The 18253-nt window shown below is 36.9% G+C and overlaps 1 protein-coding gene across 1 annotated transcript in view; it reads left to right on the top strand.

Moving 5' to 3' along the window:
• LOC122787923 (dynein beta chain, flagellar outer arm-like) overlaps nucleotides 1–18253 on the top strand; it is a 5188001-nt gene that overhangs the window by 4885192 nt on the left and 284556 nt on the right. The window contains exon 97 of the mRNA XM_044054850.1: nucleotides 15091–15208. Coding sequence (XP_043910785.1) covers nucleotides 15091–15208 — 118 coding nt within the window. The remainder of the gene's footprint in view (nucleotides 1–15090; nucleotides 15209–18253) is intronic.

The following is an 18253-nucleotide window of genomic DNA, read 5'->3' as shown; positions in this document are numbered from 1 at the left end:
ACACACACACACACACACACACACACACACACACACACACACATATGCACTCACGCCTAGGGCCAATTTAGGGCATCCAATCCACCTACAGCATGTCTTTGGGATATGGGACGAAACCGGAGCATCACCGAGAGGGAGTTGTTATAGAAGGTTAATGCCAGCATTGTTTGTAACAGTGCAAAACAGCTAACAGCATGTGCATTTGCTTAGTGCATAATGGGACATTTAAGCAGCTAGAATCATCTTGTAAAGGGAACAGTACTGGTTGGTGTTTTGCCTCATTACTCCAAGTATACCTCAGAAAAACAGATAAAGTATAGGAGGCCAGTAGGACACTTTAATACCTCTAATGTTTCCATTACACTGGGATCTTTTTATCATCCTGAAATGGATGCACTCAAATTATATTTTGACTTTTTTGAGAATGTAAGCTCCACATGGGTGGGGAGAACAGTAATGTTATGTTATTTTTTTTGTGTGTAGAATAGTCTTGTCTGCAGAGAAACATGTTAAGGCACAGAAACTTGTTATTGTAGCTATTAAGAATTCATTGTTAACTGATGCTGGTGCTCTTTGCATCCTGCAGAAGACCATTTAACATGTTCTACCCTAGGAAGTGTATTGTGTATAACTGATTTCTGGCTATTATCTGATATGCTAACTCCATTGATAACCAAGTCAAATATCTTTCTTGCTCCAACCACATACTGTCACCATCACTTTGGAATTTAATGTTCCTTTTTTCTCCAAAGCTCTGGAAAATGGACCTACCTAATTTTAGGCATATGAGTCTACTCAGTATACGATAAAACAAGGAGCTACAAAGGTTGCAAGTAAGAATTTGATTGAACATTTTCTCATTTTGGTGACAGTTTTCTCTATACAGATGTGTTAATGGGTAAAAGACACACATTTACTCCTGGAGTTGTTAACCATTGAATCTTGGCATGTCTGTAGGCCATCAAGGCTTCAGCAACACATCCAAATTAGATGGTGGAAAGTGTTTCATAATAAACTGAATGTGGCAAAGCTGGGAGGTCCCAGCTCCACTTGAAAAGGGTCACTACAACAACATAAACAGAAGGTAACAAGTTATAGAAGCTGTTAGAGAAACTTAAAATAAGATGCAGTCAAAATGTTTTCTCATGTATATGATTGAATTATAGGGCACATTTGAAAGTGTCATTTAAAGGCATTAATGACAAGTTTATTTAGTTCTACAAATTGCTTTACTCTGATACTAAGCCAAATCACTGAACGTGGTAATGTGTTCTTAAGGATTGTTTTAGTCAGGGACTAGTTGCCAACACTTTCCACACACTATCAAATCCTTTTAGATGTGGCAGTTAAAGCCGATGAGGCACAAAAAACATTAACTCCCTTCCTGAAAGGAAAGGCTGCCAAATCAGGTGGTCTGTGTCAAAGAAAATACTTCAGAAGACCAAAAGCATAAGGTTCAGTTCAGGTATCTTTATTCTTGCGCAAGGAGACAAAAAATGCAGTTACAGAGTTTGTCTGACTAAAATCAGGAAGTGTCACAATTATTATACCTTTCTTTCAAGGCATTGCCCACTACGGCTGACGTAGCAGACCACCAGTTCACAATTCTGTTACTTTACAGATGCTTCTCACATTTCTAGCTGACTCTTCAAAGTTTTAAAAATGATTTTTCAGTAAACAGGATGGCCTTGACGACCACTGGTCAATTATAACTTTTCTTGCTATGTGATGTTACAAGACTAGGTACTATGGCTAATTCAAGCACAATGCAAGTACAGATTTCTGAAGCAGTTCATTGTTTATAGTATCTAACTTTCTTGCAGCTTGTGCACTTTTTCATTAGCATGAACAGAGCTTATTGTCCATAATGAATGGATCTACAGAAATTATTATTATTCTCCATTTAATTTCCTGACCTAGCAGAAAATCACCTGCTTTCCAGTACATTTCCAAAGCATAAACATGTATTTTGCTGTGCTAGCAAACTAGGTCAGAGTGCATCTTGCAGTGTCAGAAAGCACAATTTCAAAAAAGCATGTTTTCAGTTTCAAATAGAACTAATGCTGCATATAGAATAAAAACGTGTTAATCTTCCCTTATTTAAAATAAGCATTACTCAAATATGTTATTACATATTTTTCTAACATTTCCCCCCGTTAATACTTTTTATTCTATTTCAAAAGCATAAACAGTTTGTTTCTACTCCTAACCTCTTCCTTTGAGGATTTGCAGCTAAGAGTCATTCAGTTTAAACTTATGAAAGTGTTTCCTTTTTCAACAGTTCTTCAATTTCAGTACTTTGATACAAAGTCTCAGTAACTGACATGTCTATAAAATCTTTGATTAATTTTTTCATGCAGGGAATACCACAGCAAATACATGCTCCTAACAAAAGTAATCCCGCACAAATGGCAATCAGGATGTTCATTAGGATGGAACCCCACCCCCCAAACAAATTCTGGAAAAAGTCCATCAGTGGGTTCGGGCCTAGCCTGGTCATGTCTGACACTTGCTGAATCACTTCCAAATGATCGTTGATTTTGTGTTTATTGTCGGAAATATACGGACAACACTCGTCTTTGATTAAAGCGCACGTACCACCTCTCGCCGCTAGGGTGAAGTCAAGAGCCATGCGGTTTTGAAGCACCACAGTTCTCATCGCATTCAGTTCATCAGTCATTAATTCAAGAGTGGAAAAAGTTGCATTGCTCATGACCTCGAGAAGTTTGGATAGCTTTCTCAGTTCCCAAATTGATTTAACTGCACCATATGCAGGGACTATGCCAGCCCAGGATATGATAGTGTCACTCAAGTCCATGTGTGCTAGTTTACTCTTTTCTTTCACAGAGTTATGGTTTCTCCAGCCTGCTACGATCTGTCCCATCAGGTTCTCAGGTTTCTTGATTGGATTTTCAGGTTTCCTTGAGACATCTCTGACGTTTCGAATTCTCCTGTGAGGCAAAGCTGTAGTGTGTCGTATGGCCGGGACCAGGTAACCCAAAAAAACAACTGCCAGACCATTTCTCAGGCAACCATTTGTATGCCTTTTTCCCACATATGAAATAACAGTTTTCTACCTTAGTATTGATATACACCTTCCCTGCATGAAACATTTTCTCATCTATAATAGACAGTTGCTTTAAAAGAACAGGATTATGTTGTATATCACTGACAGTTTTATGCAAGGACTCAAAGTTCGAGTCATAATCTGCATCACAAATTGTTTCTGCATTTTTAGCATTTTTAGGTTTAATATACAATTTATAAGAAACTGTTACACTACATTTACTCCAACCTACTTGAATCATGTCATTCTTAAAAAAGCATACAATTCCTGTTAGTGTAACAGGTAGGAATAATGCAATTTTGTCTCTAGATTTTACAGGTGTAGTCTCAAAAATCAAGTTTTCCCAGGTGTCATTGACCCCTAGGGGGGCAGAAGCCATCAATAATCCCCCGTATGCTGTTGGTATAGCTGTGCAAATCCAACAATTCAAAATAATAATAGTCTCAGCATACACATATTTGATTGCTTGGTAAGTGTTAAAGTTCGGATGTCAGTCTATGAGTGTTGAATCATGTTGTTCAGTCTAGCTGGTGTGGCTGAAGAAAAGAAAGGCCACAGCAAAAGCCACAGCAAAAAGAACATTGTCACTAATGCAGTTATTAAGATGATTATGCAACACTGCTGAAGTCGTTCAGCATTTCTATTGTCTGTGGGTCTTGGCATTCTACTGCTGCTGTGTGTTAGCAAGAGTTTTATCAAGTTCAAAGTTTTTGACTAGTTTACAGTGTGTCAAATGAATCCAAGATGAACGTTCTGCAATTTTGACTGCTGTGGGCATGCTCAGCAGTACTTGATACGGACCTTCCCACTTTGGTGTCGTCCAATTCTTCTTTTTGATTGTCTTTACTCAGACCCAAGTGCCTGGGGCTACTGCTACTTCGGATGGTTTGGTTTGGTCTTTATCTGAAACAGAATTCAACTGTAAAAGATGTTTGTTATTCAGCATACTCCTCATATACTCTGCAAGTGTCCAATCTGCTTCCTGGTCTGCAGGCATGAGAGGTTTCCACTGAGGTATATATAAGCTCTTCCGAAAATCTTTTCGAAAGGTGTCAATCCATTTGCATTCGGAACAGTTCTCATGCTCAACAGTGCCAGGGGCAAACAGTACACCCAGTTCTTCTGTGTATCTACCATGAGTTTTTTAAGCTTATTCTTTAAAACTCCATTGTGCCTCTCTACTAACCCTGCAGATTGAGGGTGATATGCACAGTGATGTTTTAAAGAAATCCCAAAATACCGGCTCAACTGTTGTATAGTTTGGTTAACGAAATGTGTACCATTGTCACTGTAGATCCTTTCCGGTATGCCAAATCTAGGAATAATTTCTTTAACTAGGGTCTTTGCAACAATGGCTGCATCTGGTTTACTAGTCGGAAAGGCCTCCACCCATTTGGAAAACATATCCACAATGACAAGGCAGTACTTTTTATTTTCACATTTGCTCAATTCTATGAAATCCATACAGATAGTATGAAATGGATACGGTAGTGTAGGGAAACTCCCTTGCTTGGGCTTTAATGCCCCTTGTGCATGATGTTTATTACAAGTGTGACATGACAGGCAAAATATTTTAGTGTAGTTTGTAAACCCATACGTAGCGAATACCCGATTCACTAACTGTACCATCCCCCCTGTTGAGACATGGCTCTGCCCATGGCTCAACAAAGCTGCATATCTAAATAAATTAGACAGTAATATCGGTTTTCCCTCTTTGGAGATGTACAGCCCTTCCCTGAGAATTGCTCCTCGTTTTTTCCATTTTTGTTTTTCAGCTTGTGTAGTAAGTGTCTGCATTGTTTTCAACATTTCTAAGTCTAAAATCTCAGAAGGTTGTAATTCCTCGTACAAAAGAAATGCTTCTGAAGCTGCTTGCTTTGCAGCTGTGTCAGCTCTCACATTGCCTTTTGAAATCCTATCTTGTTGTTTTGTATGAGCTATGCATTTACAAATAGCTACTTTCTGAGGCAACTGAATAGCATCTAACAAATCTAAAATAAACTGTGCGTGGTTAATCGGTTTGCCAGTAGATGTCACCATTCCTCGATTCTTCCACTGTTGTGCAAAAACATGTACAGTAGAAAAAGCATACTGGCTGTCTGTAAAAATGTTTATGCTTTTACCCTTTGCTAAGGTACATGCCCGTGTCAAGGCAATCAAATCTGCTGCTTGTGCAGATAAGTTATGTGGTAGAGGTTTCGCTTCTACAATCTCAGTATCAGAAACTACTGCATAACCTGTTAGGTTCTGTCCTGTAGGACTCCTTTTGCATGAGACATCCACGTAATATGTCACCTCGGCATCATCCAAGGGAACATCCATGAGGTCTTTTCTAGGCAGTGTCTTTTGCTCAATTACCTGCAGGCAGTTATGGGGTGTGCCATACACAGGAGTTGGGAGCAAGGTAGACGGATTCAAAGTAGTACATCATTCAATTGTCATGCGAGGTTGGCTCAGCAATATAGTCATACAAGAAAGATGCCTAGCAGGGGAAAGATATGCTACTTTTTCTTGCAGTAAAATGATTGCGACTGCATGAGGCACTCTCAATGTGAGAGGGTGGAATAACACTACTGAGGCTGAAGCCTGCACTGCCATTGCAGCTGTAACTAATGCTTCTACACAGTGGGGTAGAGACCGTGCCACTGGGTCCAGTTGTGATGAATAATAAGCAACGGGGCGTTGTTTGTCCCCATGTTGTTGAGTCAATACTGATGTCATGTAACCTTGCTTGCAATCTACAGTTTGAAAAAAAGTTTGTGATAATTTGGTAATCCTAAAACTAATGCTGATGCTATCAATTGTTTCAGTTTGCAGAAGGTTAATTCTGCTTCTGGTGTCCACTGTATTAAATCTGTGCTGCCATAGGCTTCTTAAAAATCAGGTGAAGTAATGCACAAAAAACCAAAGACAAGCAAAGAATAATCCACGACCTTGAAGAAAGGAACCAGAACTCTGCTAAAGTCCACAAGGCTGTATTTTTATTTCTGAAGTGTTCCAAAAGTCACAGATAAAATCACACTGAAGTATTCCAAAAATCACAGATAAAATCACACAAGCGCTTTCGCTCAGGCAGTCCTGAGCTTTATCAAGTGAAAACAAAATGCAGTATGCAGTAACCTCCATTAAAAATCAGGTTGGTTAAAGGTGCAGATTCCAAAGCATAGTTTGGGATCCAGCTTCGACAAAAATTAGTCGTACCCAGGAAGGACATCATTTCCTTCTTGGTTGTGGGTTTAGGTGCTTGTAAGATCGCTACTTTTCTGTCCTCATCTAATGTTCTGCCATCTTTGGATATTACATATCCAAAGTATTTCACTTGTTTTCTCCAAAGCTGCAATTTATTTTTGCTTACTTTGTGTTCTTCAACTGCTAGGAATTTTAATAATGCTATAGTATCTTCCTTACAATCTCGCTGGGTAGGGGCGGCCAGCAGGATGTCATCAACATAAAGTAAAATATGACTACCTCTCAGTGGGATAAATCCCGCTAAATTACTTGCCATCTCTTGTGAGAATATCATTGGGCTTTCACTATAGCCCTGTGGTAGTTGCGTATATGTATACCGCTTCCCCTGAAATGTAAACGCAAACCAATACTGGCTGTCAGGGTGTATCGGTATCGAAAAGAACGCATTGCTGATATCTACCATAGAAAAATACTTCTGTTGAGGTTTTAAATAATTCAACAAGGTATGTGGATCTGGCACCGTAGGTGCTCTTGGTATTACTGCGTCATTTACAGCTTGTAAATCTTGGACCAAACGCCATTCTCCGTTTGCTTTTTTAACTGGGAATAAGGGTGTAAAAACAAACAGCACGAAGAGATGAAGCCAGGAAACAACCTAAAAATAATCGAATATCCTTGTATTATTGGATTAACACAGTTTTATTAGTGTTTTTGGAAGCAACAATGCGTTTCCTTCTTCAGATACACAAGCAAAACATTTACCAACAATCAACCCTTCCTTTTAAACCTTTAAAAACATCATGTGGTGCTAATTACATTATTCAGTCACTTAGCCTTAATTGACTAATCTTCATTCAAAAAGATGTTATACCATCAAACCACATACTGTTGTGAATAACTTAAAAAATATATGTGAATATATATAAATAATAATAATAAGTATTCACATAAGTAAAATTACAGTAATCTATAATAAATTACACACTTGAAACCACACATAATTATAACCATATACAAAAAACATATGCAAAAGTGTTAATAACCAATACAAATGCTGAACCCACCCAACAAAAAGATGTTGCAGGACTAAAGAACCAGAACCTAGAAGATGTATTCATTACCAAATAAAATGTGAAATACATTTAAATAGGCCATCCTATTAAAAAATAATAACAACAGACCTATGTTAGAGCATTTAATATGCCCATATGTGTCTTTTAAAAATCCATATTTTATTTAAAATAAATAAAAGCCTTCCTATCGTTTTGTTGCAAGCTTTTTTAAAATGCTTGTGATGGATAATTGCTCAATAAGACCTGGGGGAAATGTGGCTGCAGTTCTAATTTGCCAGCATAGTTCTTCTATTTCCAAGCAAATTTGCCATGGTCCTACATAAAGGGTGTCATCAATCCGTTTGAGCACCGTGAAATTAATTGTTGGTAAATGTTTTGCTTGTGTATCTGAAGAAGGAAACGCATTGTCGCTTCCGCAAACACTAATAAAACTGTGTTAATCCAATAATACAAGGATATTCGATTATTTTTAGGTTGTTTCCTGGCTTCATCTCTTCGTGCTGTTTGTTTTAACAGTTTGTGAAGCTTTTTTTCTTCGTTGTGGGAATAAGGGTGTGTTACATGTTGTATCAGGAGATTCCACCAGTATTCCCTTCTTAAGTAAAGCTGCTATGATTGGTTTAATACCTGCCTCTGCATCTTTTCTCAATGAGTACTGTCTCTTTTGTGGTCTAAATGCTGATGTGATAGTAACTGGTCCTGCTGTGTGAATAAGTCCTACGTCTGACTTTCCTGTTGACCAGAGAGTTTCTGGTATGTCTAACAAAGCTTTTTCTTCCTCTTCTAATAAGAGGGCTTCTCAGCTGTCTTTGCTGGACTGCAAGTGTACAGCTGGATATGTTTGTGTTATCCAGTTCAGTTTCTGTTTTTGTATTCCCTGTTCTGACAGTTCTGATTCTGTCTGTTTTTCCCATTTTGTGATTTTTTCTCCTAGGTCTATCCATTTTAAATCTTTCTCTTTAGTTAAACTAACATGCAGTATTATATTCGATTTGTAAAGTGAAAAGAACTCCTGGGGTAATGAACAGCTAACTACACTGTTCCCTTTCATGTCCCAGTACAAATTACACAGTACTAATCTGTTTGCATGATTTGTAAACAATTCTTGTTCATATTCTTTGTCAGGTCCTGGTGTATTACAATAATACAGAGTACAGTGCAACAGGTGTTGTATGTCAGTACAAAGGGAGGGGAACTTACTGATAGCTACATTCATTAACTCTTCAGTTACTGCTCCAGGGCCAGTTGTAACTAAGTCCTGGCTGTACCAGTAAAATGTCTCACCTTCCGTTTGCACTGCAAAAATATTAGTTTGTCGCTGTGCTTCCATACTCTGCATGGTTGGAACTACTGCTATGCCTAATAGTTGCATAAGATCTCTGCCCAAAAGGTTCACTGGGCATTTTGCAGAAACAACAATTTTGCTTTTCTGGGTTAATCCTGAAACAAGATCTGTTATTGTAATGTTATGGGAGAGAGGCTCACGATACAGCTGTTCATTAGCTGCTTTTACTAGTATAAAGTCATGTGATTCTGAATTTTCTGGTAGTTTGGAGGGGTGTACCAGGGTTCATGATGCCCCTGAATCGCACAAAAATTTGACTTCCCTCCCTTCTACCAGGAGTGTCACTTCTGATTTTGTGTCAGCTAGATAGAGATCTAAGCTCAGTAAGGCTAGGTCTAATATTTTGTTTTCTTCACTATCGGTAGCTTCCTGCACTTCCTCTATTATCACATTCTCTGCTCCTTCTATCACATTCTCATTTGTCCTTTCTCTATTATTCTTATCTAATGATTCCTGACTTTCATATAGTCAGTCCTCACCCTCATCGTTTTTGTCTTCCACTGCTGCCTTCTTATTTTTCTTGCAATCCCTTGCCAAGTGTCCCTTTTTCCCGCATTTGAAGCACTCACCTCTTTTCTTTCTCCCTTCAAAGTCCTCTGATCGCTGATCAGATTGTTTGTTTTCCTGGGTATTCTTTTTGCCCTTTTGTCCGGACTGTACTAAATAAACTTCTCCATCTTCCACAGCAAATACTTGGGCTTTCTTTTTCTTTTTGTTATTAAAATGCCTTTCAGCATGTCTAGCATATTCAAGCAGTGATTGTAATCTGCTTGTACGATGGTCTACCATATGTTTAGTAATGAAACTACTTATGGGTGCAATACTGCCTTTCAAAAATGCATTCTTTAACTGCTGCTCATATGGGGAATCTTGTGTCTGGTCTTCAGGTACCTGCATTCCACAGTGATTGTTAAAACATTCTAATAATCTGGCAAAATATCTATCAACAGTTTCACTTTCTTGTTGGATGCATTGATTAATGCAAGTCCAGTCTGCCCTAGGCTTCCATTTCTCAGAAATTCGGTCTGTCAGACCTTTCACTCTGTTATCTAGTTCTGTGCTGCTATGTGGGAGGGGCCTAAGTGTAGCGTCATGGGGATTCCAGTTGCCACTGATCATTTGCCATTCTGGACCTACTATTTGTCTGACAACTTTTTCTACTTCCTCTCCGTTTAAGTGATAACTTAATCTCATGCCCTGTAAGTCTTCTAAGAACTTTCTAAAATTAACTTTTGGATGGAGAATTCCCTCTGTGGCTTTCCAGATGTCTTCCGGTGTCCACAGTCTGTATACTAAGAGAGTTGGGTCCTGCCCTTCTTGTCCTGCCTGAGGATTTGGTACTTCTATGAGTGGGCATATCTCTTCTTCACTCATAGCCCGTGAATTTCCATTCATTTGATATAATTCAATATCCCCTTTTAAATTACGTGTTCGAGACCTAGTCTCGATAGGATCTCTAACAAACGGTAGTGGTTTTATAGGAATAACTGGATATCGTGGAGGTGGGCCAGTTTGTTCTTTTGCTTCATATTCCGGTAAGGGAACTGGTAAGGGAACCGGAACTGGAGGGGCGGAGGGGCCGATGCTATATCTAAGTTATTATCCTCTTTGTCTAGAAACATTGCTTTTGAATTTTTATTCTTTTGTTCTCTTCGGTTTACTTCCTCGATCCACCTGTGTGCCTGAGGAACTCCTAATTTACACTGTTTTTTAACCCAACCTTTAGAATCGGTTTTTAGCTGTCTAATAAGTTTGGTAAGTGAGGATCTTTCTAGTTTCCCATCAAACTCATATTTATTAACCCATTTAGTATAATATCTAACGTTGTCGGCGCATTGTGATTGCATATATTTTGCGTCTTCGGTTAACGGTGGGCTTTGGGGTCTTTTTGTTTTTGTGCACATATTACCCATTTTGTTCTAACCTTTTAAATGTTACGTAACCCTTTTATTTTTAATGTGGTACCACCAAGTGTTTACAGTCCCTTCAGACTACCTGCCTACTTATTCTGTTTCCCTGATCTATGACAAGATAGCAATATTTCTGTCCCTGAATTTTAACAAAATTCTCACAGAACAAATACAATCAAGTCCCTGATCTAAAACAGAAAAAAGTAGATTCACCCTACCTGAGCCTCAGCGATTGGTCACTCACTGTTCAAATGAAACCCGCCTTCAGTCGTAGATCAGAAAAGTGACTGGCCTCTTTTGCACGACATTTCAATTGGAGGTCTTTCAATGAAGAAGATCCAATGTGGTATCTTCCCTGCGCAGTTTCATGCCACCTGGTCCATCTGATCCCAGGCTAAACGAGGGTTTCCGGCTCCAAAGGACCAAAAAATGTCAAAGAAAATACTTCAAAAGACCAAAAGCATAAGGTTCAGTTCAGGTATCTTTATTCTTGCGCAAGGAGACAAAAAATGCAGTTACAGAGTTTGTCTGACTAAAATCAGGAAGTGTCACAATTATACCTTTCTTTCAAGGCATTGCCCACTCCGGCTGACGTAGCAGACCACCAGTTCACAATTCTGTTACTTTACAGATGTTTCTCACATTTCTAGCTGACTCTTCAAAGTTTAAAAAAGATTTTTCAGTAAACAGGATGGCCTTGACGACCACCAGTCAATTATAACTTTCTTGCTATGTGATGTTACAAGTCTAGGTATGGCTAATTCAAGCACAATGCAAGTAGAGATTTCTGAAGCAGTTCATTGTTTATAGTATCTAACTTTCTTGCAGCTTGTGCACTTTTTCATCAACACGAACAGAGCTTATTGTCTATAATGAATGGATCTACAGAAATTATTATTATTCTCCATTTAATTTCCTGACCTAGCAGAAAATCACCTGCTTTCCAGTACATTTCCAAAGCATAAACATGTATTTTACTGTGCTAGCAAACTAGGTCAGAGTGCATCTTGCAGTGTCAGAAAGCACAATTTCAGAAAAGCATGTTTTCAGTTTCAAATAGAACTAATGCTGCATATAGAATAAAAACGTGTTAATCTTCCCTTATTTAAAATAAGCATTACACACATATGTTATTACATATTTTTCTAACAGTCTGAATACAGACCTTCCGTTAGAATTAGGTAATCAATTCACTCTGATTGTAGTTATATATCAACATCACAAAATTTTATACATCCTAATTTAGATTTTTCCTTTACCCCCAGGTTTACTGCCAATTGTAACACCTCAGGCCTCATTTATTTAGCAACATGCCATTCTTGCCCTGCGTTTTATGTGGGCATGACTAAAAGGAAACTTAAACATAGGATATACAACCATATATATGATATAAGGAATAATAATCAGGTAAATGCCCTAGCTAAACATATCTCTATTTATAAAGAACATGGTTTTGTAGTCAGAGTACTTCAGATTATTCCCCAGAATCATCGAAGGGGAGATTATATGAATTATTTAGAGAGCAAAGAACTTGGATGGGTCTTTAAGTTAAGAGCCCACTACCCTCCAGGCCTTAATAATTATGTCTCTTTGCGATCTGTATTAAAATCTCGCAAATAATATCTTATGCATTATTGTGTTAGTCATATTATTTACTTCTATGAGTTTTAGGTTCAGCATTCTGTACATAAATATGTTTACATTATATGTCTTTATGCATATATATATGATACAGTGATTTTGCACTTGTACATTTTGTATTTGTATTTTTATACATCTGTATTTAGGCATTGTTTATATTTATATATGTATATATACATATATTTTTATATAGGTTTTATGTCTTTGGATGATGTACTATTTTGCAATTTCATTTATAGTTTTTTATATATGAGTTTAATTTGATTTATATGAGGAGGCTTTATTAGTCATGTATTTAAACATATTTGAACATCTTATCAGTGTTTGTTACTGATACAGGATGCCTTTGTTATATACTCTTTCATCAAGTTACTGTCACTTTATCTGGCAAGTTTTTTAGGCACAGGTAGTTCAAGGAGAACTCTAAGATGTGTTTCAATTAATCAATTGATGATCCACCCTACCTTTTGGCTATTCGCCATTGGAGAATTTGAATTAATTGAATAATTGGAATGTGTTTAAGTAAGATGGTTTGTTCCCTAGTCTTTGATCTGAAGAAGCGTAGTAATACGCGAAAGCACTCATCCACAGTTTTATTCTAATAAAAGATTTTGGTTTTTACAACTGCTGCTGCCGTTCTTGTGCCTGAGACTGTACGTGTTTTATTGCTCCATTGTAGTCATTCTATTTAATTCTTTGAAACTGCTGGTCAGACTAATTTCTCCTCTCTGGTGTTTATCATGACAGCTCAAACTAGGTACGGCTGCTAGCAAGACAGAAACCTATAGACCTATTTCATTGATTAATGCTAAGTTGAAACTGTCAACAAAAATCACAACAGAAAGGATGAAAGTAATGTTATCCTGCATGAGCATACCCAGTCAAGCAAGCTTCATCCTGGCAGGACCTGCTCAGACCATCTTCATACCAAACAGAACTATGCACTGGGTCTACAATGCATCCTGAAACCAGCCTTTTTTTAAACACCTTTATTGAATTAGCATTTGTGACATAGGTACATTTACACAAATATAAAAGTAATCAAACTGCATTAACAAGTTAAACTTAGCAAACATTATGCTTCACATATATTGCTATATATCATATAAGCTAAGCAACATTACATAAATTATTCAGTTCCTGCTCCATCTTTTAAACAAGAAACATCTTTATTAAACCATCACTTACAATTCTCATAGATTTTGAAAAAAAACTTTGGTTCCCTCGAAATATCTCTGTATGGACTTATAAATGAGTGCCTTTCTAGGACATTTTTTCAGTAAAGTACAGATATTATGCAGTTCTCAGATGGTAGCAGTGCTTACCAACTCCATGTGAATTGCTTCCTTTCCTCTGCTTGAGTATGAGACAAGGTTGTCTGCTTTTCCTGGTGCTCTTCCTCATTGCAATATAGCCCTTAAATAGGGTGTTTCATCATTTCACAAAGTTGTCAGTGAGGATACCGAATTAAAGAGAATATGGATTTCCATTATATGAAGATTACTACTTAACCTTTTCACATAACACCCCCCCACACACACACACACACACATGCATACCTACAGAATATCCTATCCCCGTCATGACAATAGTCCTTTTAGATTTTTTTTTAATTGTCAGGTTTACGGGTTAATTCCATTAAAATAGAATTAGTTTACAGTATTGTACAATGTATTACATAAGTGTAATACATTGTACAGTATTGTACAAGGTATTACATAAGTGTAATACATTGTATAGTATTGTACAATGTATTACATAAGTGCAATACATTGTATAGTATTGTACAAGGTATTGCACTTATGTATTCTTCATTGATCACCTTGAGCAAGAAAAGTTTCCCTTTAGTGCACAAGGCACCTGAATTACTAACTATATACAAATTCATAAGTGGATTACCCAAAGGGAAACATTTCTTGCTGAAGGTGATCAGTGAAGACATACTCTGTTGCAAACCTTCAAAAGAAAATGCATTGGCTTTTCCTTAGACCCTTTGGACAGGTCTAAGACATTAATCTGACATTCTCTCATTTAACATAGATTTGTTTGAAATTGTATTCATACTCCTTCCTTACTTGGTGTTTCAGTTATTAGAGTTAATGCTAATGTACTGCTGTTTAGTTTTACCAATTTCATATGTTCATAAAGTTGTATTGCGAAAAAAGTTTTAAAATCACTTTGTATTACATCTAATGTGCCACACTTTTTTATTTTCAGATTTTCCACTTTTCTTGCAATTCTGTTTTTTGTTATCATATGCAACAAGTGTTTTCTAAATCTTTGTGCTATGCACAAATGCACACAGAACTATATATATATATATATATATATATATATATATATATATATATATATATATATATATATATATATAAATATGTACATATATATATATATATATATATATATGTAGATATTACACACACATATATATATACATATATATATATATAGATATATATATATATATATATATATATATATATATATATATAGTTTCTGTCTGGCCCACTCCTTTGTTTCACCTGTAAAACATTTATAAAAATTATTTGATTACTGTACACTGCAGTGTACTCTGCTCTCCATTAATATCAATAACTTCCCTTTCTTCATCATGAAGCCCATTTACTATAACCCTCTAAATTTCTGTTGCAACCCAGACTATGGCTTACGTATCTTGTAAGATAAACAGCATGAATTTTTGTATCTGTTATGAAGTCAGACTGTCCAGATTAATCAGTCATGTAAGCTTTAAAAATGAGATGAAAAAGTATAAGTCCTGCATTTGAGCCATTTTACAGAAGTACCTTAACTGACTAATGTAAAACATGCCAGCATGCTAAAAACACACTTGTATTTTTGCAGAGCTGAATTTACACCTCTTCCATTTGTTACTGTAATACCTATACTGGAAAGCGATTTAAAATCTGAACCTGAACTTGAATATTATAATTGTCCGATATACATGGATGAAACCAGACAGGTATGTGTGATTTTCTAACATAGGAGCAAAATTAATATAATGAAGTATGTTGTGAGAAATATATGTAGTTTCGTAAATAATCCAGGTTGATTCAAACTGTAAAAAAACATAAAAAAAAAATAATAATGATCTGAGGGTCACTTAATGTAATGGGTGATGTTCACAACTATTAAAATATGTGTTTCATTCTTCCTTTATAAAATAAGGATACTGTTGTTGAATCATGACCAGTGGAAGAAACAGTCATCTCTGAATAGGTTGCACTGGATTTTTCTACCCTATCTGAGTAGAAGTATTACAGTTTGCTAAACTGGTTTCATTAAGACTGTAATGTTCAGAACACACTTCCCTGGATTCATAAAGCCTTTCATAGTACACAAGGCCATGCAGTGCAGCCTCAGATAGACGTATGTAAACGCCTTGATACTCAGTAGTATGGCAATATACAAGTAAGCAGTGAGGCCTTACAGCACTTCATGTAAACTCAGTAATTGCTGCTCATAGCCTATTCATATTAGGCCCATGCACAACTTGTTGCATGGTTCTGAATGTGCTATTGCATAGTACAGTGTTTAATAGATGACCATATTATACAAGACCATGGTGGAACAGTGCAGAAAGTACTCCAGTTTATGCGGCAGTGAGCATGTATACTCATTTCAGGCTATGAAACTATATGAAGAGGGTAAGATGAGAAGAGAAGAGAAGAGAAGAGAAGAGAAGAGAAGAGAAGAGAAGAGAAGAGAAGAGAAGAGAAGAGAAGAGAAGAGAAGAGAAGAGAAGAGAAGAGAAGAGAAGAGAAGAGAAGAGAGCAGCTGCATGAAACACAACATTTCTGTTCTTCTTAGCTTCTTCTTCTCACATAGCCATTTGGGTAGGTATTTCTGTGGAGAGAAGTATGTGCGTGTTTAAATACATAGGCCTAGATATGTGGCTGTGTGTATGCATATACATCCCTCATAACCTACTCTCTACTCCCAACATTTTTCCTCTTTCCTTTCTCTCAAATCCCAAGTAGTAAATTCATGCTTGCTTCTAGCATACAACTCCTTATTTGTACCTAGCAATTTTTAGTCAAAAAAAAAAAAACTACTTCTCTTTTGGTATTTTTGCCTGTATTACTTGTTTGATATTTTTTGATCTAACTTATAACCAGAAATTCTACAATGTTTTTCTCTATAATCCTCGTGTAAACTATGTGTGGAACATAATCTTTGTATAATCTGTATGTGGAGCTTTTCTCCCCAGGACTCCATTGAAAACGGGTTCTTTAGGCCCAATGGACTATCCTGGTTAAACAACTGCAAATAAATAAATAAATAAAATAAATAAATATGTGTGTGTATGTGTGTGTGTGTGTGTGTGTGTGTGTGTGTGTTACTGAGTGTTCAAATATGTATGTCTGTGCATGTGATTTTGCATGAGTATGTGTGTATCTCATCTGTGTCTAACATTCTTGGATATGCTGGTAAGGTGTCCACCCACAGCTGCAAAAACTTTTCAGGTGGGTTATTCCTAGTCATGCATATTAGCTGCTACTCCGGAGTAGTCTCAGGGGAAATGGTGCCTTGATAAAGAACTTCATGGCACCTCCCTCACTGCCCCCCCCCCCGACACCCGTTAGTGACTCATCATGGTCTCCCTATATCATTCAATTTACTTTTTTCTAAATTTTCAGACAATTTGTCTTTGTCTTCCGCTTTCTCCTGCATCATTTCAATACACCTTAACTGGGCCAGACCTCACTGTAATAACTGGAGGAAATGAATGAATTAATTCTGGGGTCTGGGGGCTTACAGGTGCCCAGTAGTCATAGTTTTTATAGATATTCTTAGGTGCATTTTAGAGTCATTTTGCAACACTATTTTATTTAAATGATGTCTTGAAGAAAAATCATGACTGTGAAAAAAATTAATTCTTACTGTTCGACTTTGCTTTTTTTCCTGAATCATTTCAATACACCCCAAATGGGACAAATTACACTATAATAACAGTGAAAAATACCTGTATTAAGCTGTTTTTTTCTACATGTTTTCAGTGGGTTTCAGAGCTTTTTCAAACCTTTTTCTTCATGGGTACCCCAAACAAAAATCATGACTAAGGGAAGAAATTATGCTTCAATCCTTTCCACACGCCCTATCTTGCCAGGAGTGCAGTGTATTAACTGTGGAATAAGGGATGGTATTACATCAGGGTCTGGGGGCCATCCAGAACCCATGGGGTTATAGATGCTGTGAAATGCATTTTATAATTATTTTTCCAGTCTTTTCAACCAATAATGGTCCAAATAATAACATAAGAAAGGAAAGAAATTCAGTCTTATTTTTTGTGTCTGACCAAATAACATATTTCAGCCTTATACTGTCACATGTATATAAAAGCATGCCCTCTTAACCCTAGTCCCCAAAAAAAACTACCTATATATGCATTCAGTGCTCAATTATTATGAAATTGGAAACAAAAGACAGTCATAGTACCACATTGTAACATGTTGGTCCTAAACAGTTCATTTTTACTAGACAAGCTATATTAACCATATGTGCACACTTCTGAGGTTTGTCAGAAAAGAAAAACAAATAAAATGAACACACTGTCTACAGCCTGCACACAAACTATGATAAAATTATATATGCACCTATGATGTTTGACTGTAAAAAAAAGTGAAGTTGTAATGACCACACCGCCAGAGGCCTTATTAGCTTTTATAGTCTGTTGGTACTTGTGGCTTTATACACCTTAAATCTTGTGAAGCTATGACAGTTTCCTTACCTCTGCTGTGCCCTCCAGTCATATTGATTCTGAAGGTGTCCCATTGATTAGTAATCCTGCTGTGGCCCCCATAGTATTAAAGCTGGTCCTGACTCCCTATGTTTGGTTATGTGGACATAACTTAGTATTCTATTGCTCAGCTAGAAGGTAACCAGTACTTAATAAAAGTAACAAAAGCACATTTCACCCCCAGACCAAACAAAACCTGAGCCATCCCAGATGTACTGCCTACCTTCAGACAGCAGTTTATATTGAGATTATAAATGCGCAAAGATA

Source organism: Protopterus annectens, chromosome 13.part0 (genome assembly GCF_019279795.1).
Source record: "Protopterus annectens isolate FY-2018-M chromosome 13.part0, PAN1.0, whole genome shotgun sequence".
In the NCBI taxonomy this organism is placed as follows: domain Eukaryota; kingdom Metazoa; phylum Chordata; order Ceratodontiformes; family Protopteridae; genus Protopterus; species Protopterus annectens.
The sequence above is the reverse complement of the archived record's forward strand: the minus strand, read 5'-3'. Positions and strand labels throughout refer to the sequence as shown.